We start from the raw sequence: 20,988 nt of genomic DNA on the forward strand, positions 1-20,988 counted from the left end.
AAGGACTAGAGTCATGGAGGCATGGGAGGGTCTCCTCAGTAAGACATGTAAATTAGGGTTAGGGACCCAGGTATGAGGAAAGACTTTGTGTAACAATCAATATGCCTTTGTACAGCTGGTCAGGGTTCAATCCATCAGAAGAGGCTGGACCTTCCTGCTGCCACGTAGGCCTTAAAATTTCATCTTGGAGTGCCTTGTTTCTTCAACCGACCCCTGCTACACAGTGCACTCCAACAGAAGGTGATTGACTCAAGGTCATCCCTGGCCTCCATACAAACGCCAACACACACACACACACACACACACACACACACACACACACACACACCTCATACCCTGAGTAGCAGCTCAGGATGGCTACATCAACCCATCAGACTTGGGGGCCAGCCTTCCCTTTCCGGTTATCAGGTCTCTAAGAAGGCAAACTGGAAGAGCCACTTTGGGAAGCAAGGCTGACATCCACACAGAAGGAAAGGGAGACAATCAGATACCCAGCTGAGCTCAGAACACCCCGCCTCCCTCACTGTGCTTGGAATATTGGGAAGTAATCTTCCCAAAGTGGAGCTCCACCTGGGTTCTTCTGCCCCCAAACCATGACTGTCCATCGCTTTGCTTTCCAGCTTCTCTGTCATGGAGTCAAGCATTGACTGGGAAATCAACAACAGATCATTTGCCTCAATTCCCCAAGAAAAAAAAGAGCAGAAGACTGGCACTCTGGAAGTTGTCTGGGACAGGCAAGTCACCAGGCTGAGCAGACGGCACTTTAATTCTGCATTGCACTAAAACTGGGGGTGACCACCTTACAGATGGAGAAACTGAGGATTGGTACAAGCTGGTCTACTTTGACCAGCTTCCTAATGGAGACCTCTTCTGTGCAACCCACTTACTTCTCTTTATGAAAGCTGCTGTTGTCCTGCTGGGCCTGGCTGCTTCCTCAGGTTGTCTACAGAGCTAAGCACAAAGTCCCCAGAACCCTTTTCCCACTGTGCTTAGGGCAAGGTCACATTCCTTAGAGGGTTCTCAGGGAAGGGGGGCTTTGCAGTGAAACCCAAGCAGAGATAACGGAGCCACTGATATGGAATGAAAAATTAGCCCTTAATCTGGTTAAAATGCTTCTAACGCCCCTTTCTCATCCTCTCCCCACTTTCTCTTCATTTTTGCTGGGAGACTTGGTGTTTTTGTTTTGTTTTGTTTCGTTTTGCAGTGCCAGGCCTCAGACCAAAGCCTTACCCATTCTACATCCCCAGCCCCTGGAATCCTCAACATCTCCAAGGCTCAGATGAAATTTCCCTCCTCCAGAAAGCCCTCCACACTCCCTGGTCCAGTCTGCAGAAGGAAAGTAAGAACTGTAGTGTGCAAGGAGGAGCAGGTTGCTGGCTGAGTGTGAGGGCTGAGCACACAGGCGTTTATCTCCACTCACTCCTGCACTTCCACTGATGCCACGAGTGGTTTAGGAAAAAGTCAATTGACGTTTAAACTCACGAGGACAAAATGAAGGAAAGATAAAAAGTTGAACACACGCCTCATATCGTATATGAAAACCAACTCGTGCTGGCTGTGGTGTCTAACGCCTGGAATCCCGGCACCCCAGAGACTGAGGCAAGAGAATGGAAGGTTTCAAGCCTACCTGTGCTACACAGCAAGACCCTTTCAAACAAAAGAGAGGACAGAGGAGGAGAGGGAAAGAATATTCAAATGGATCTAAATATAGGGGCCAAAGAGACGGCCCCATGTACAAGAACACTTATTCACAAGCACTGGACTGGAGGTCAGGTCCCATCCAGTAGCCAGGTGAAGTCTCACATAGACCTGTAACTCCAGCACTGAGAGGGGTGATTTCTGGAGCTTGTTGGCTGGCTACCAGCCCTTCAAAAATACAAGCTCCAATTTTAGTGTGAGACCCTTCCTCAAAGGAAATGGGAGAAAGATAGAGGAGGACACCCCATGCCCTCCCCTGGCCTCTCTGCACACCTTTACATACACACGTGTATAACACACACACACACACACACACACACACACACACACACACACACGTGTATATCACACACACATATGCACCACACACATGCATGTACACAAAGACCTAAATCTAAATAAAAGCACTAGAACTCTACTCTTTAAGGACCATAGGGATGAGTCTAGAAGGCTTCAGATTTTGCAAATGATTCTTTTTTTTGTTGTTTGTTTGTTTGTTTATTTGTTTGTTTGTTTTTTCGAGACAGGGTTTCTCTGTGTAGCTTTGCCCCTTTCCTGGAACTCACTTGGTACTCCAGGCTGGCCTTGAACTCACAGAGATCCACCTGGCTCTGCCTCCGGAGTGCTGGGATTAAAGATGTGCACCACAAACCACCGCCCGGCTTGCAACTGATTCTTAAATATGACATCAATATTTGTAAGTAACAACAGCAAAAAAAAAAAAAAAAAAAAAGCAAATTAGATTTTATCAAAATTAAATACTCAGACAAGCATGATGGCTCACACTTGTAATCCCAGCACTCTAAAGGCTGAGAAAGAAAGATTTTGAGTTCATGACCAGCCTGGGTTACATGGGCTAGCCATAGAGGAGCATCTAAAAACTTTTGTGCCAAGGCTCCTTTAAACTCTTTTCCTTCCCAATACCTTTCACCTGAGTTTTTGTTGTGAGACAGGATCTCACGATATAGCCTTGGCTAGCCTGGAGCTCACTATGTAGACCAGGCTGGCCTGCCTCTGCCTCCTGAGTGCTGAGATTAAGAGCATGTGTCATCACACCTAACTTTACCTGAAGAATTTCTGCATGGCCCTGGGTATGTAGGTCTATAAGATAGGTATAAAAATCAAACGTTGACAGACAACAAATCAGAAAAAAAAATTCACGTACATATAACTTTTTTGTTTTGTTCTTTTTTTTAAAGATTTATTTATTTTGTGTATACAGTGTTCTGTTTGTGTGTATCCCTACAGACCAGAAGAGGGAGTCAGATCTCATTACAGATGGTTGTGAGCTACCATGTGGGTGCTGGGAATTGAACTCAGGACCTCTGGAAGAGCAGTCAGTGCTCTTAACCTCTGAGCCATCTCTCCAGCCCCTGTTTTGTTTTTCAAGATAGGGTTTCTCTGTGTAGCTTTGCGCCTTTCCTGGAACTCACTTTGTAGACAGGCTGCCCTCGAACTCACAGAGATCCTCCTGCCTCTGCCTCCAGAGTGCTGGGATTAAAGGCGTGTGCCCCCAACTGCCCAGCTAATTTTTATCATTTTTAAAAGGTGAGTGGTGAGCAGGTTCAGTGGTGGGTGCCTATAATCCTGGAACTTGGGAGGTAGAGGCAGGGGATTAACGAGGCCAAGGCTTGAATTCATCCATGAAACCCACATGAGGGTGGAAGGAGAGAACCAACCCTGATCGCCACACATGTGCTCTGCACACGCGTGTTCACCCACTACCACGGCCTCACTATTACATAAAGTAAAGGAAGAGATGGCTCAACAATTAAGAGCACTAGCTGTTCTTCCAGGGAGCGGGGTGAGGTGGGGGTTCAATTTCAAAGGCTCACCTGGTGGCTCACAACCATCTGTCTCTCAAGTTCGAGGGGATCTGATGCCCTCTTTTGGCCTCTAAGGGCACCAGGCACACACATGGTACACAGAGAGGCATGCAGGCAAAACACTCATAGATATAAAATAAAATAATAAAAAATAAATTTTAAAAATAAATTTAAACCATGAAACCAATTTTTTATAATTAGCAAAACTTTTATGAATCCAAGACACTATCAAGAAAGTGAAAAAGGGGAGGGTGCTAGGCAGATGGCTCAGGGTAAGGGGCAGTTACTGTTACTGCAGAGGACCCAGGTTCAATCCCCAGCACCTTACAACCATCTATAACTCCAGTTCTGTGGGATCCACCCTCTTCTGACCTCTTTTGGGCACCAGGCATGTATGTGGTGCACACACATACAAATAAGCAAACGTTCATGCACATAAAATACAATCAACAAACCTAATTATTTTTAATAAATTTTGAAAAACCAGGCAGCAAGGCTCAGCATGCATTTGAGGAGGTCCTCCGACAAAAAGCTACAGGGCACTGCCAACAATGAAGAATTCAAAGAGAACAGAAAAAAACAGAGGGAAAAAGAAAAAAACAGAGGGAAAAAGAAAATTTTCAAGCTTTAAAATTAATATAAAACCCATAAGTAGCCTCAGAGGGGAGGAGGGGGGGAAGAACAGGAAGCTACAAAAAGAGAACGTTTAGAGAAGTGTAGCATTATGTTTCACACCTGAAGTCCCAGCATGCAGGGGGTCACAAGTTTAAAACCAACCTGGGGTACAACATGAGTTTGATGTGAGCTAGGATTATAAAGCCAAACTCTGTCTGAAACAACAAAACAAAAACAGAAAAAAGCAAGTAGGGAGAGAAGAGGAAGAGAGGGAACATTTAGGAAATTAAAAAAAAAAAAACATTTAGTAAATAAAAACTATAATGGTAAAAAAATTAGTAAGCCCACAAAAATTGTGAGTTTCATTGTTGGTAGTATGAATGGGGGGTGGTGGTTCATGCTATGGTAGGTGTCATCACGGGATCATTATTCAAATGACTGAACTCAACTCTAGCTCTACATCACCTTCCCCAGAGATTAGATCGATACCAGATGGCTCAAAGCACCAATTTTTAATCATGTGGTTGGGTGCTTTGGCATGTGTCATCTTAAACTATATAAGGGTCTACAGTGAATCACCTTATTAGTACAAACTATCAGGGCCACCGTGAATAATGAAGACACTTCTGACACTTGGGGAATTCCAAGACTCAATTCCAGCCTCCCAGCGACAAAGTCTAGTCAAATTCTTTATTACAATAGACCCACACAAGAGCACATTGTTGACTTCAGAATGCCAGAGACAGAGAACAAGCTCAAAGAGTTCAGAAAGACAGGTGACATACAAAGGCTTGCAGAACAAATGATGCTGGTCTTCTTAGTACACCCTGGTTGCTAGAAAACAAGAAAGCAACACCTTTACAATTCTCAGGGGAATTCTAAAATTTTATACCAAGCCAAACTAGCCACCCAAATTGAGGGTATAATAAACACCATTTCAGAAAGGCTGCATCTCAGAATCTTTTCATTCCAAGTACATTTTCTCAGGCTGATGTTGGATGATGTGCTTCACTAGAGTGAGGAAGTAAATCAAGAAAGAGGAAGAAATGAGCTCTAGATGACAGGCCATCAACACAGGAGAGAAGCAGCGGGGATTTCCAGAATGAGAGAGAAGGGAAGTTCTAGGCTGAGAGTGGTGAAGCTGGCCAGGAAACCACTAAGTTTGTATTCCAATAGGAAGACAAATGGTTCCCAGACAGTAATTCCAAGAAAAGAGAAATGTAACTGACAAATTGATAACCTGGTATGTTGGAGGGACTGAAGTAATCCTTGTAGCTGGTGTGAATGGGAGGCGGGTGTTTCAATACCGAATAGGTACATAGAAACAAAAGAAAAATGAAGCAATTCAATGCTGAAGAATGTTTAAAAAGGAGTGGTAAAGTTGGGCTGGTAACACACACACACAGAGAGAGAGAGAGAGAGAGAGAGAGACAGAGAGACAGAGAGACAGAGAGACAGAGAGAGACAGAGACAGAGAGGGAGAGAGAGAGCTGGGTCAAGTGGGCAAGATAGTTCATCAGGTAACAACACTTGCCATACAAACCTGACCACCTGAGTTTGATACCCAGGAGTCCACAGTGGAAGAAGTAAACTGACCCCCAAAAGTTGTCCTTGGACCCACACACTCATAGGCAGTGACAAGCATGCCAGCCCTCACACACATACCCCCAACTATACAGGCAATAATAGTTAAATTAAATATAGTCCTCAGGTCCTCAGGCTTGAAGGCCAAATGCTTTTACACTCTGAGTTACCTAACCAGCCCTCAGGGGTTTTTTTGTTTGTTTGTTCGTTTGTTTTTGTTTTGTTTTGTTTATTCAAGACAAGGTTTCTCTGTAGCTTTGGAGCCTGTCCTGGACTAGCTCTGTAGACCAGGCTGGCCTCGAACTACAGAGATCCACCTGCCTCCCGAGTGCTGGGATTACAGGCGTGCGCCACAACGGACCAGCAGTCCTCAGTTTTTAAGTAAACAAATAGTTAATATCCATGCTATTTTGACTATATGGTTGTCTGCAACTAAATGCATAAGTCCCCCCTCCCAACACACACACACCCTTTCCTTAGGATTGCCATGAGCTCAAAGCCAGCCTGGGCTACAGAGTGAGACCCTGTCTCAAAGCAAAACAAAAACAAATAAGTGAATGATAGATCATTCCAGTACTTGGGAAGTTGAGACAGAAGGATTGACACCAGTTCCAGGTCAGCTTGGGTTAAAGAAGATTCTGTTTCAAAAACAAGACAAAACAAACAAAAAATCCCACCTAGATAAATAAGTAACATTTTTAAAAATGCAGGCCAGCCAGCACATGGGAGGCAGAGACAAGAGGATCTGGAGTTCAAGGCAGTCTTAAGTACATAGTAAGGTCAAAAAGGACAAGCTGTGCTGGATGAGACTCTGTCTCAAAGAAATAGAAAAAAAACATCAGGGCTGGTGAGATGGCTCAGTGGGTAAAAGCACCTGCTGCCAAACTCAATGTTTAATCCCCAGAACCCACATGGTGGAAGAGAACTGACCCCCACAAGTTGTCACATACACCCCCGTGTGTATGTGTGTGTGTGTGTGTGTGTGTGTGTGTGTGTGTGTGTACATTTTTTAATGAGTTAGAACAACAACAACAAAATTGCACATAATTTGGATGTCTCCAGGGTAACATTTGTTACCTTGGTGAATGTATCACCGTTCTGGGTCCAGACATTAACTCAGAAACCACAGTTGTTAGTCCTAAAAGCAGCAACAGTCTCCTCAGAACAGACACACATTAACCAGGCTCATGAGACTGATATTTCAAATCAGATGCCAATTCATTCATTTATAAGGTGGAGTGGGGCTTTGGAACAGTCTGGATTTCTCTGTTGCTGAGTGCATTCTCTTCCAGTGGGCCAATTTACATGGGGGAGCAGAACAGCTTTCAGAGGATTGCTGGGTGATCCAGAGTGTAAGTTAGGTCAGGCATGAACTGGGTGGCTTCAAAGTATGATGCCTCCATCTCCCTGGCCTCTGGACCAGCATTTTTGTAGCCAGAGACATCTTGATGGATAATGCTGGTGATTACCGTGGCAACTCTCTGTGATCTCTGGCTTTCTCTGCTGCTCAGACACAGCACCAACTGACTAGCACCCACACTTTCTTAACTATATTAATACTTTGGGTCTGGGGATATGGCTCAGGAGTAGAATCTTTGTCCAGCCTATATCAGGCCCTAGGTTTAATTCCCACCACTGAAGAAAAAAAATTTTTTTGAGACAGGGTTTCAATATGTTGCCCAATGCTCAAGTGATCCCCAAGTAGCTAGGATTACAAGTTTGTTTCATTGTGCCCTCATTACATTAAAATCTTTAATCAGGTGACAGTCTAGATTGTCCTCGTCTTAACATATTAGAAGTTTGTGTTGGGATTACAGCATAAGCCACCATACCTGGCCCTATACAGTCAGTTCTAGGCCAGCCTGGACAACAGAATGACATTCTTTCTGTCTAAAAAAAAAAAAAAGGAACGAACAAAATGAATAACCAAGTAGATCCATTTTCCAAACATAGATTCCCAGCCTCCTATGAATTCTATGCAACAAATTCTTCCTATAAAGTTAATTTCCTGCTTATATTAGTTTCTGCCATTTTAACCAAAACCCCTGGCCAGTACTGCAACCACCCCCAACAACACCAAGCTTGGGAACAAGACACCAAAAGGCAGTCTAGTCCCTCTGCACCAGAGCTACAATCAAACTTGGAGCCTTTTCTGAGCTTCTTGGTTCAGCACAGAACAGGGCACACAGGCTGTCTCAATAAAATCTGCTTGGCTAGGTCACTCAGAAGTCAGTGCATAAATATTGCCAGGGGTTACAAAGCAACTAAGAGCCGATTCTTGCTTTCAAGGATGTCCCACACACACCTTAGACACAGCAAGTGGAAAGAGTCACACACACCCCTGCCTTCTCACCCAACTCATGGGTCATCTCACACCTCCTGTCCCCTGCCCCCAAACAAAGGGACGTGTTTGTACTCCTGGCTTCAGTCTGCGAGGGTGGCAACAGCGTGGAGTTTGGAGTAGTTAGATAAAAAGTGTAGGAGGAAGATGGCAGACAACCAGACACCAGACCTTGATGCCAGGTGGAAGATTCTAGATGCATTGGCTGCTATCCTAAGTTCCTTGGACTTAAATCTCAGGCTGTATAGCTAGTTTCTTCCTTTCTCCGAAGGTAGCCTGTGTATGATAACACAAAGGAATTGTATAGCCATCATCTTGGCCAGGAATTCCAGGCAAAGATTCAAATACCTCGATTCCACGGAGTCAAGGAAGTGCAAAATAGGGGCCAGAATGAACTTACCACACTCCTAGAGCCCAGTGTCTAGACCGGCTCTTAGGAGAGTTTTGTGCAGAGGATGAGTTCTGGGAGTCAGGGCAGTGAAGGAGGGGCCAAGTGTCAGCTATGACCTGGAGCGGGCATCTGACTATCCTCCCCAGGGCTAAGCCTGTGCTGGTGCTGTTCACATTCTCACATGTCCCTTCCCAAGATGCTCTTTTTAGTAAACAAATTCTCCCAGGAGACACTATGAGGTTATGACCATCCCTTCATCTCACATGTGAAACCGAGGCTCAGAGAGGTTATATGCTGCAGGCTTCATAAACCAGAATCTGCACTTGCTGTTCAGGTTTGAGTCACCGAGCTAAGAAAGGGGCTAACGGTTGCTGAAGCCATGGGTTGAAGAAGCCCGGGTTCAGAGCAGAGGGCCGCCAGGTGGCGCGGTGGAGGTGCAGTGTGTCCTCCCCCCACCCCTACCCCACCTCTGTCAGGGGTGGGACGCACCTGAACCCTTTGGGGCGCGCCCTGGGAAGTAGGCTAGCAGGGTGGGGCGGGGAGCAGCTCCAGTCCTTGGTTCTGAGTAGGCGGAGAGAGCGGCTTTAGTTAGGTCGCTGGGACCGCAGGAGCCTCTCTGAAGAGTCACGCCTCCACCAGGAGACTGCGGGGCTACATCAGCTCTTCTGCTCTGCGCTCCCCAGCGTGCAATTTGTTAGGGGGGCTTCAAGGGACAGAATAGAGACGACCAGTGCAGCCAGGAGGTGGGGCCGGCCCCACCTGTCGCCAGCGGGGAGAGGGCGGGAGGGGGAGGGGCTTGTCTCCTAGGGACCACCCCCCCTCCTGGTCCCCAAGCCCCGGGCACGCGACGAGATATAAAGCAGTCGGGGAAACAATGCGCCTGCAGATCGCGCTCCCGCGTCGATCCCGGGAGCGTCCTGGCTGCTGTGTGCGAGCGAGGCGGGGGGAGCGCGCGCGGGGGGCGCGCTCGTGAGTGCGGGGCCGCGCGCTCGGTGGCGCGCATGTGTGTGTGTGCGGGCTGCCGGGCTTCCCCGAGCCGGCGGGGAGCCGCTCCGCTCCAGGTGGCGGGCGGCGGGAGCGAGGTGAGGCTGCGGGTGGCCCGGGAGCGGGTCCCCGGGGGACGGGCAGGCTGCAAGGCTGCAGGCTGCCTTCGAGACAGCGCGCCCCCGCCCGGCCCTGCTGTGCCCTGAGAGCTGCGCTCCGGGCGGTGCTGGCAAAGTTTGCTTTGAACTCGCTCCCCGCAGCTTGGTCCGCCTGCTGCGAGCTGTCCTGAGCGTGCTGACCCCAGGCCAGGCTTCCTGGGACAAGGGGTCAGGGCACGGGCTGCAGGCCGGTGGGCCTGGGGAGGGACCAGAACCCCGCAACCGACTGCGGCGAAGGACTCGGAGCCGCCTCTTCCCTTGGCTGGCACCGCAGTCAGCACGTCTCCTCTTCCCTCCCGCAGGGAGCGGACATGGACTTCGACTCGTACCAGCACTATTTCTACGACTATGACTGCGGAGAAGATTTCTACCGCTCCACGGCGCCCAGCGAGGACATCTGGAAGAAATTCGAGCTGGTGCCGTCGCCCCCCACGTCGCCGCCCTGGGGTTCAGGTCCCGGCGCCGGGGACCCAGCCTCTGGGATTAGTCTCGGGGAGCCGTGGCCCGGAGGGGGTGCCGGGGACGAGGTGGAATCTCGGGGCCATTCGAAAGCTTGGGGCAGGAATTATGCTTCCATCATCCGCCGTGACTGCATGTGGAGCGGCTTCTCCGCCCGGGAACGGCTGGAGAGAGTAGTGAGCGACCGGCTCGCCCCAGGCGCGCCCCGGGGGAACCTGCCCAAAGCGCCCGCCACCCCAGACTGCTCTCCCAGCCTGGAAGCCAGTAACGCGGCGCCCGCCACCCCATGTCAGCTGGGCGAGCCCAAGACTCAGGCCTGCTCCGGGTCCGAGAGCCCCAGCGACTCCGGTAAGGACCACCCCGGGCTAGCAAAGAGGGAGGCATCCCATGGGTGGCCAGAACCTCTACAGCTGTCTGAGGTCAAGCATTGGGTCTTAAACCTTCCCACCACGTCCCCATTTTCAGACTGAAGCTGTCGGTGTAGCCCCCAGCTGTGTCTGTCTGGCACGTGGGTGTGTTGGTAAACAGTTTGGAGAAGTGAGGAGGGAGCCAGCGTCCCTCTGATGGTGATTGGAGCCCCAGGGGACAGGGGCGACTTGGTGAGAGTTGGCCCTTAGAGAGGACAATACTAAGGTTGGACTGTAGGGGATTTCTGCCCTTGGGAGGTTGAGAGGGTCACCCTAAGCTTTTTGTTGCTGTCTCTTGCCCTGAGACACTCACACTTCCCTAAGGGAGGAAAGACTAAGGAAACCTTTTGTGTAGAACCAAAGCCTTCATCCTCGCAAAAACCACGATGCTTTACTTCAAGTTGCTGATTCTTTTCTCTTATCCCAGTTCCACTGCTTACCACTTAGGCACCCTCATCGCCAGTGTGACCCGTGAGACAGGTGGGGGAGAGTAAACGCTCCTCTTAACAGATGGGTTAGAGACAGGCATGGGCCCCATCCTCCTGTTGCCTAGACAGCTTTTTTTCCTACCCTCTACCCTAGTCTTTCCTGATAGAGGGTCTAACTCGCAGCTTATTTGAGAAAGGCTCTACCATGCCTGTTGCTTTGGATTTAGCTGGTGTCTACGCTCCCTCCCAATACATCTGTGGGCTTCAGCTGCTCAGTCTACACTCAACAAATGTTCAGTGATTTCCTACTTTGTCGCATCTCTGGGAGAAGAACGGGTGTTGAGGTAATGGTCCATGCTCCAGGCCACCCTCCATTCTGATAAAGGGCAGAATTAAGGGAGGTCAGACCACCCAGCCTCTTAACCCCCTACTCATGAGAATACCAGAGAGGATGCTCTTGCAGGTGCAGAAGGAAGCTTTGGACACATTCACTAAGACAGTGAAAACTCACTGCAGCAATAAAGAATAACTAATATGGGTATTTGAGAGGGAACTGGGGAATTGGCTGTGGAAGATGTTGTACATTTACGGGGGGGAAATAAGAAGAACAAAATTAAAAGTCGTCTTTTCTTCGATCCGTTGTGTTAAAGTCATTTTTAACCTGCAACAAGAGCTTGTGTTTGTCTAACGGCTCAAATGGAAATCTTGAGACCAGAAACTAATGAAGGTCCAGCTCTACCAGGAGGGCTAGTGTGGAAAGATCATCATCTTGGAAGTTTGGAGTTCTTTATTTGCGATCCAGACCATTATAGGAGTGTCAGAGAGTGGATCTGATCTGGGCCTCCGTTTCTTCTGAAAATGAGGAGGGATGAACTTGGTTGTCCAGCCGAGGACATCCCTTATCTTGTGGAATCTGATACTGTTTTCTGCCCAGGAGAAGGGTGTCTTAAATGATACCTTCCGTAGATACAGCCTTCTGTGCTGTGAGATTTAACAGTGAAAACGAAAGGTTTGGGATGGACAGAAACTTGAATCATTTTCTGACCTGCCCTTTAACCGGAACCTGTTTGTGGGCTCCTGGTTCACTCTCTGGCCACATGGCCTAGAACAAAATGCAACAGATTGCAAACAATGAGGGGGTGGGGTGGGGAGTGTGACTGACTGCACAGATCAGCCAATAGGGATTAGGGGCTGGGGAAAACAGCATTCCAAACACTGCTTAGCCAGCCAATCACAGGCTTTGAGGCCAAGGGGCTGAATGGTCAGGTTTTATTAATGGAGAAATAATGCGATTGTCCACACAATGGAAACCTTCCTGACAAAGGGGCTCAAGCCTCCTGATATGCAAAGGAGGCAGAGAAGGGAGCCCCTCTGTTGTCGGCCAGAATGCTTTCAAGGTGGCCTTCTGGACTGAGGACTACAAAATGTAGGGTCTTTCCCTAATTGCCTGACCAGGTTGGGTTCATTTCACAGACCTTCCAGCTAGGGAAATGGTACGGCTACTTCTTGGTGGCTCTGAGTCCCTGGCATGTTGGCCTTTTTATCTGGGTCCCTCCCATGTTCCTGCTCTGCCTCTGGTGCAGCTCCTTGGGAAAATGGTCGTTTTTGTACCTTTGTGAAGTTCCTGAGGCTCCTGCGACCTGTGATTATAAATCCAACCCACTTCTGGTCCAGAGGTGGGGGTGGGGCAGATGACCTATAAATGATGGATGGCTTTAGAAACCCATTGAACCCGGGAACAAAATGCTCCTGAGGGAAACCCTTCCCTCCTCTCTGTGACTGAAGAGACCCGGCTGTAGCCCTCCCTTCTCTGCATCTTCAGCTGAAAGGATGGCAGAATAGAGAGGTGGGGGAATAATAGGATTTATAACTTGTGAAAAGTAACAATTCCCAAGCGCAGGCTGTGCTGGGCAGGAACAAAGGGCAGCTCTGCCCACAGACCCCTCATTTACAATTCTGATGGGGCATGAAAGAGCCCGAATGGGGAAGATCTGTATAGCTAAACTTTGTCCCAGGCCAGTAGCTCTTTCCATCTCCTCAGTGGGGGAGGAGGGAGCCTGTGCAGACTGGGGGCTGTTGGTTTGGGTCTGCCTTTTGTTCTTATCCAAGCCTTGTTGTACAGAAGGAAACTGGAGAATATTTTCCTTATTTTATTTCCCCTTGTCCTCTGACACTTCCCTAGTATAAATGAATCGGCCGTCTCTTTCCTCACTTCAGTTTGGTGATACCTAAATTATGGACTACGCTCACAAGTCCAGACCTGGAAAACTGAGGCTGTAGGGTGTGTGTATATGTGTTCCTCATGGGGTATGTCTCTTCTCTTCCTATCTCTTCCTGCACAGAAGGCGAAGAAATCGACGTTGTGACGGTGGAGAAGAGACGATCTCTGGACATTCGAAAGCCAGTCACCATCACAGTGAGAGCAGACCCCCTGGACCCCTGCATGAAGCACTTCCACATCTCCATCCACCAACAACAGCATAACTATGCTGCCCGCTTTCCACCAGAAAGCTGCTCTCAGGAGGTGGCTCCTGAGAGGGGTCCCCAGGAAGAGGCTCCGGAGATAGAAGCTCCCAAGGAGAAAGAGGAGGAAGAGGAAGAAGAGGAGGAGGAAGAGGTTGTGAGCCCCCCACCGGTAGAAAGCGAGGCTCCCCAGTCCTGCCACCCCAAACCTGTCAGTTCTGATACTGAGGATGTGACCAAGAGGAAGAACCATAACTTCTTGGAACGAAAAAGGAGGAATGACCTCCGTTCGAGGTTCCTAGCCCTACGGGACCAGGTGCCCACCCTGGCCAGCTGCTCTAAGGCCCCCAAAGTCGTGATCCTAAGCAAGGCTTTAGAGTACTTGCAAGCCCTGGTAGGGGCTGAAAAGAAGATGGCTACCGAGAAAAGGCAGCTCCGGTGTCGGCAGCAGCAACTGCAGAAAAGAATCGCGTACCTCAGTGGCTACTAACCGACTGCAAAGCCTGACTTCTCTGTCATACACACACAAGTTTATTTTTTAACCTCTCTCTCCCTTTTAGTAATTTGCACATTTTGGTTACAGCGGGGGCAGTCTGGACAGTAGATCCCAGAATGCATTGCAGCCAGTGCACACACAATAAGGGCTTGCATTCTTGGAAACCTCGAAACCCAACTCTCCCTCTTCCCTGACTCATGGGAGTGCTGTCTTCTCTGGCGCCTTTGGCTTCTCAGCAGGCAGCTGACTGAGGAGACTTGGGGTCTGCCTAGCTCACTAGCTCTGGAGAAAAGGCTGACAGATGCTATGCAACAGGTGGTGGACAATGTCAGGGGCTGCAGCCTGCATGAAATCTCACACTGTGCTAGAGCTTTGGGCTAGGAAAGGATGCTGGTGTCTCTGGGGATGATGCAAGGACAGCTGGGCCTGGATACTGTCCCCGAGGCTCTGTTTTCCAGGAGACACATGAGCTGTCCTGGGTGAAGACAAGCTTGCAGACTTGATCAGCATGGACCATTACCTCACTGTCAAGACACTTTACAGTGGCCGAGGAGTGGAAACCTTTAAGATACATTTGCATATTAGGCCACACCCTCCCCTCCCCTCTCAATGCTGACTTTGAAAACATTTAAAGGGCTTGGCCTGTAGAATCTTTGTCTCAGAGCTCTCTGGGCCTTCTCAGAGAGAGACCTGTCTATCCTCACAAGGGATTGTTTTGGTTTCTTTCTGCTTTTGTTAATGCAATGGGCACCACAGCACCCTTTCACGCAGATCAGAAATATGTCTCCAGGATGCAGGAAAATGGGTCACGGGGGGAAGACTTGGCATCCTGGCTTATGAACATGTTCCTTGCCCAGGTATTTTCTGCAGGGCCATTTGAAGCCCAGCGTGGAACCTTCTCTCAAGGCACATAGAAGGCGCTTCAGAAGGAAGTGCCTGACCACTTCCTCTTTCCCACCTGCCTCTCAAGTCAGTTCTTGACTTTGTCTAACTTCTGCTGGAACGGTGTAAACCTGTCCATCTCGAGCAACTTCAAGGAGTTTATGGGCTCTGCGGCCACCATCGGGTTCCCCGAGTCACACACATCCTTTCCCCAGAGTCTGGGCCTTATAGATACTTTGAGGGTAGCCACTTGGATTCATCAGGAGCCCCAGAAGGTACACTCACTCCCTGGTGGCTTGACAAGGTCCCTCTAGGAGCGCTGCTCAGTTAACTGGGATAGATAGGGACTTGCTCCAGCTTGTTCTGCAGTGTCAGGTGGAGTCTAGGTACAGTCCTCAATGGGGAAAGTCACCCAAGCTAGCTAGCATCTGTCATGTGGGCATCCTCAGGAGATCCTAAGCTCTGCCTGAAAGAAGAGTCAACCTTTTCAGAACTCTGCCCAGGAAGGCAGACTGCTTTCTGCTGGCCCTGGGTTTGGAAGTAGGGGAACAGTGGAGGGGGTCGGACAGTAAATACTACCTGTGGCTCTCCAAAACCAGCTAACACTTCCAAAGTGGCCGGCCATGATGGCCCCAGAGAGCCTTAGAGGAAGCTTTGGGAGAAGCTGTTCTGCCTGCTGGGGCAGGACCTTCAGGCACCAAGGGACTCCTGGGACTATGTTGGAAGGACAGGTGGGGAGCAGGCTACTGAAGACTCATTTGAACGGCTTGTGTTTTATAAGCTGCTGCTGGGTTACGTGCTGTGGGGAGTCTTTTTTTTTAATACTGTATTTTTGTATGCTTTTTGCAAAGTGGTGTTAACTGTTTTTGTATAAGAAAAAAACAACAAAAAAAAAAACCTCCTGTTGCAAGGGTCTGGTTTATTTTGAAAGGCAAGTTTACCTGAAATTTTGTATTTAGTTGTAATCATTAATTGCTTGATTTTAAACTGTTGCCTTCTGGGACATCTTCTAATAAAAGATTTCTCAAAACTGTCAGAGTGGGGGTAGCATACGCCATCTGAGTCCTCCTGAGCCAGAGAAAACTGTTTCAGATTAGCCACAAGCGATCTGGGTAGCTGCATTTTTCTACCCTGTTGCTAACCTGGTCATCCCACTCTGGGTCCCTGAATGCCCTTTCAGACATGTCTACACAATGTCCTGTCTGCTCAGGGCTCAGCGAAAACAAAATTCTCTTGTGAATTGCAGAGTGCTGAATTGTATGGTACACGACTTGAAACCCCAGCTCTAGGGCTTCTGTGGCCTTCTATTTTTGCCTTTCTGAATCCCAATGCCTTATCTGTGAGATGGGTGGAAATATTTCAGTGGGTTTTTTTGCAGGTTTCAAGTGAAGTTGTAGGTTTTGAATTTCCTTCTAAGTTATACAGCCCTAGTCTTTAATATGGGGGCCGTTCTTATGAAGTTCTTGTTTTATTTTTTGTCTTTTTTGTGTGGGAGATTATTCATTATTTTATTTTATTTTGAGACACGGTCTGCTCCTCTACATAATCATGGCTATCCTGGAACCCACTACATAGTCTAGGCTGGCCTGGAATTCTCAGAGACCTGCCTACCTCTGACTCCCACATGCTGAGATTAAAGGCGTGAGCGATCATGCCCAGCTTGTTTTTGGTCTTTTGAGACTGAGTCTTATTATATATCCTTGGTTGGCCTATGTAGACCAGGCTGGCCTTGAACTCAGAGAGAGTCTACCTGCCTCTGCCTCCCAGGTAACAGGACTAAAGATGTGAGACGACACCACACCCAGCTTCCTAAGCCCATTTGTAGGAGGGTTTTATTTATTTATTCATCTATCTATCTATTTAGTTAGTTTCTCGAGACAAGGTTTTTCTGTGTAGCTCTGGTTGTCTGTCCTATAACTAGCTCTGTAGCCCAGGCTGGCCTCAGATTCACAGAGATCTGTCTGCCTCTGCCTCCCGAGTGCTGGGATCAAAGGTGTGTGCCACCACCACCCAGCTGTAGGATAGTTTTAAAACAATTCTCTGAGAATTTCTGGTGTAATGTTTTTGTTGTTTCCTCTCTCTCAATTAATGGAAGGAAAATTAAGGCTCTCCGGAGTTCTCCCATTACGGTGATCTAAGTGCAAGGTGAGAGAATTTGTCCATGGCCCGTCCTCATGGGGCACCGCTCATTGCCCCGCAGTGAACCCCATTTTTCCAGGGCTACAAATGAAGATGATGAGGTTCTACAAAGAAACAGAGCTAAGCAAAATCACCCAGCTAGGAAAGGAGTATGGGCATCGGGATGTGAGTAGAGTTCAGCCTCTCCCTAGAGCCAGAGGTCTTTACCCGTTACATGATTCTGATCAGCTTGTTTGATTAACATGGGATGTGCTAAGAAGTAATCAGGGAGCCACCATAGTTGTTTGATGGAATGGCCTCTGTGTGGGGCCTCTGTGTCTGGCTGGCCCTTTCTGGGCAGAAGTGAAACAAATGTTCTATGATCAGCTTGCATCTGTGGCGGGGTTGGGTAATTTTACTCTAAAGATGCCCTCTGGGGAAAGAAAACAGTTGCTTTTCAAAATGCCATGAACATTACAGTGAGAGAAGGCTGCCAGGGTCTCCACTAATCCTACCTTACAGTTGGGGCATTATTGCCTGCCTGATGCCTGGATGCCTGTGGAGCCTGAATAGGGTCAAGAAGTTTCTAGAAGCTTCTCTTGGGGCTTAGGACATTGTTCAGGAGTAGAGCACCTACCTGGCATGTGCAAAACCCTGAGTTCAATCTCAGGTAGCATCAAAAATGAACAGAAAAGCTCTTAGCTCTTCAGATTTCCAAGGGTTTTTTTTTGTTGTTGTTGTTGTTGTTTGTTTTGTTTTGTTTTGTTTTGTTTTGTTTTGTTTTTGGTCTCTGTAGTTTTGGTGTCTGTCCTGGATCTCGCTTTGTAGACTAGGCTGGCCTCAAACTCACAGAGCTCTGCCTACCTCTGCCTCCCAAGTGCTGGGATCAAAGGCGTGTGCCACCACCGCCTGGCCTCCGAGGCGATCTTTATCACAGCCTGGTAAATGAGCAATAATCACCATACCGTACTGGGCCCAGTGGGTTTTCATATAGTAAAATCAAGTTTGCAAGCCTGATCTTTTGTCCAGTGAGCTCTCTGTCTGACTGCCCCTCTGTCACATACCTAGAACCTAAGAAGATATTTCAGGAAGCTTTTTTTTTTAATTTTTAAAGATTTATTTATTATTTTTATTTTATGTGTATGGGTGTTTGCCTACATATATGTCTACACCACATGCAGTTCTGGACCCACAGAGGACAGGAGAGAGGGCTTTGGACACCCTGGAACTGGAGTCACAGACAGTTGTGAGCAGCCATGTGGTCTGGGAACTGAACACCGGTCCTCTGGAAAAAGAGCACCCAGGGCCCTTAACCACTGAGCAATTTATCTCTCTCTCTCCAAGCCTTGAGATACTTTATGAGACAGACTAGGATTACTGGAACATTTTCTTTGCTTTTTGCTTTCTTGTCTTTATGTGGTTGTTATTTTAAGACAGCCAGGCTGGCTTTGAATTCACTATGTAGTCAAGAATGACTTTGAACTACACACACACACACACACACACACACACACACACACACACACACCTCCACCTCTAGAATGCTGAGGTTACAAGCCTATGCCCTCAAACCTGGCAAAGATGGCTGTTCTTAAAATTCTTAAAACTCGCAGGCGGGACAATGGTGGCACAGGTCTTTAATCCCAGCACTCAGGAGGCAGAGGCAGGCGGATCTTTGTGAGTTCGAGGCCAGCCTGGTCTAAGGAGAGAGTTCCAGGACAGGCTCCAAAGCTACAGAGAAAAACCCTGTCTCGAAATAAAAAACAATCAAACAAACAAAAGCCCTCCCAATTGCTTCTTTATTTGTTTTGGTATATTTGATGGTGCTAGGAATAGACCCCAGGACCTGGTACATTCGAGATATATGTTCTTCTGAGGCCATTTCTCAAGAGACTGATTTGTCTCCCCCCAACCCCCTCATCACACACCTTGAAAGAATCCCTGGGCACTCCTAGAAAGATAAGGACCCAGGGAAAAGGCATCAATGTTCGGTTCTTTGCAGACCTTCATCTTTACAAGGAACCTAGAGAGCAGGGGACAATGATGGCCCCATTTCACAGAAGAGCAAACTGGACAACTCGGAGGCAGTAAAGCTGTTATCTAAACGCACACACAGTACCAGCTGGAGCGATGCAAGCTTCAGCTCTTCTGAGTCAGACTGAGAAAGGAGCGGGAATAAAGCGGTCTCCGGCGGGGAGGGAGGGAGTTTCTGGAATGTGAAGTATTTTAAGCTCCTTCCTAGCTCATTTCTGCAAACTCCTGCCTCTGTCTTTGTCTGAGAATAACTCAGAGTTTATTCCTGGATTTCCGAGAGTGGTGCCTACGAATTAGGTTTGACTCTGAAAGGTACACCTGCAGGACTGCACCCCCATCTTGGCATGCACACATCAAGGGGCCATGGAAAAGCTACACTCAACATAGGAAACAGGTCATCCTCTTTTGACAACAATACCAGGCTAAGGTGCATGCAGCACATGCGTAACTCCTGCTCCAATTGGCTGTTGTAGGGGAACTGAGACGCACTAGACTATTCCAATTGACCTGAAGTGGTCAAAGGTGTGCCCGAAATTCGGGTGTTCCAGAATGTTCGATTTAGAAGAGGAAAGGGGTCAGGATGCCTGGGATGAGCTGAAAGGTGACAGGCATGCTGGAGATGTTTCTTTCTAAGGATAAGGTAGCCAGAGATCATTGACGATTGAGTGACTATCGAGGGGAGAGGAAGGTTTCTAAATGTGTCAGCTTAAAGTTCCCTTACCAGTGGACATTGCTACTGCAAACTCAGTGGGCGGCCTTTTGTTAATGTCTGTTTATTTAGAACAGCTCTGCCAAAGGGATCAACTATATTAATGTTACCATTCTCCTGGCAAGGAAATGTAAATATGTTCTTAAAGTCTCTAATCAGGTGTGCTATTAAACGATTAGGCTCAGTGCCAGGGGTCTACTAGGAGCCTGGCAAATACTGGATTGCCTTTAAAATTGAGGAAAACAATATAGTTAAGGGGTCACTCAGACCCGACAGACCTCAATTCTAAAGGTTGGCTCTGCATTTCTCTAGCTGTATGATTGTTGGCATGTTACTAACCTTGCCTGGCTCCAATTTCCCTAACTATTAAAGTTTTAAAAAGGTAAAAATAATAGCACCTTCCTAATTGGGTTGTTGTGAACAACGCTAGCTATTCAGTAAATGATTGGTATTATTGAAACCATATTAACAAGTCAATTTAGTGGGCTGGAGAGATGGCTCAGCAGTTAAGAGTTAAGGACCTGGGTTGCATTCCCAGCACTTACGTGTGCCTGCTCACAACTATCTATAACTCCAGTCCCAAGGGATCTCCTGGCCTCCACAGGCAGCAGGCATGCATGCATGTGGTGCACAAACATTCAAGCAAAACACCCATATGCATATATAAATTTTTTTAAACAAGCCACATTTAGACAACAGATTAGTCTTATTTGAAAAGTGATGGACAGAAGGAATTTGTAACATGAGAAACTTTTCCCCCATGGAATGGGGAGACGGCTCGGTTGGTAAAGTACTACCCCACAAACATGGGGATCTGAGTTCAATGTTCAGAACCCATTTAAAAGCAAAAAGCCAGCAGGGCGGTGATGGCACACACCTTTAATCCCAGCACTCGAGAGGCAGAGCCAGGCAGATCTTGAGGCCAGGCTGGTCTACAGAGCAAGATCCAGGACAGGAACCAAAACTACAAAGAGAAACCCTGTCTGGAAAAAAAAAGGAAAAAAAACAAAACAAAACAAAACAAAACAACAACAAAAAACCCACCACAGGCAAAAAGCCATGCATGGCAGAGTCAGCGTGTAATCCCAGTGTTGGGGAGGTAGATAGCCAGGCAGCCTAGCCATCATCAAGCCCCAGGTCCCAGTGAGAGACCCTGTCTCAAAAGAAAAAGGGTAGATGGTGTCTGAGGGGAAGTGACCTCTGGTGTCTACACATTCTTGAATACATATCTTGCCTTCCTCCACACAAACATGCACCCCAGCCCCGACACATGAAATTTTCATGAATGTGTTCTTAAACTGTAGTGCCCACATTGGTGTATTCATGTGATGCTGAGTGATCATAGAAGGATCACCAAGGGTTTTGGGTGAGTGAGATAGGCAGAAAAAACAGGTG

At 47.9% G+C, this 20,988-nt stretch overlaps 1 protein-coding gene across 3 annotated transcripts; it reads left to right on the forward strand.

The window, feature by feature from the left end:
• Positions 1–9,163: 9,163 nt before the first annotated feature.
• Mycl (MYCL proto-oncogene, bHLH transcription factor) lies at positions 9,164–15,768 on the forward strand. 3 transcript variants are annotated; one of them, XM_036178297.1, is made up of 3 exons: positions 9,164–9,198; positions 9,900–10,404; positions 13,234–15,768. In XM_036178297.1, exons 2-3 carry the CDS (start codon positions 9,909–9,911, stop codon positions 13,842–13,844), a joined length of 1,107 nt encoding a protein of 368 aa, XP_036034190.1. In that variant the 5' UTR covers positions 9,164–9,198; positions 9,900–9,908; the 3' UTR covers positions 13,845–15,768. The 3 variants fall into 3 exon arrangements, with proteins under 3 accessions (XP_036034190.1, XP_036034189.1, XP_036034187.1); XM_036178296.1 differs by lacking the exon at positions 9,164–9,198 and adding an exon at positions 9,316–9,537 and having other exon boundaries at positions 13,237–15,768; XM_036178294.1 differs by lacking the exon at positions 9,164–9,198 and adding an exon at positions 9,317–9,537.
• Positions 15,769–20,988: the final 5,220 nt, after the last annotated feature.

The sequence above is a fragment of the Onychomys torridus genome, chromosome 2 (assembly GCF_903995425.1).
Source record: "Onychomys torridus chromosome 2, mOncTor1.1, whole genome shotgun sequence".
NCBI classification, from domain to species: domain Eukaryota; kingdom Metazoa; phylum Chordata; class Mammalia; order Rodentia; family Cricetidae; genus Onychomys; species Onychomys torridus.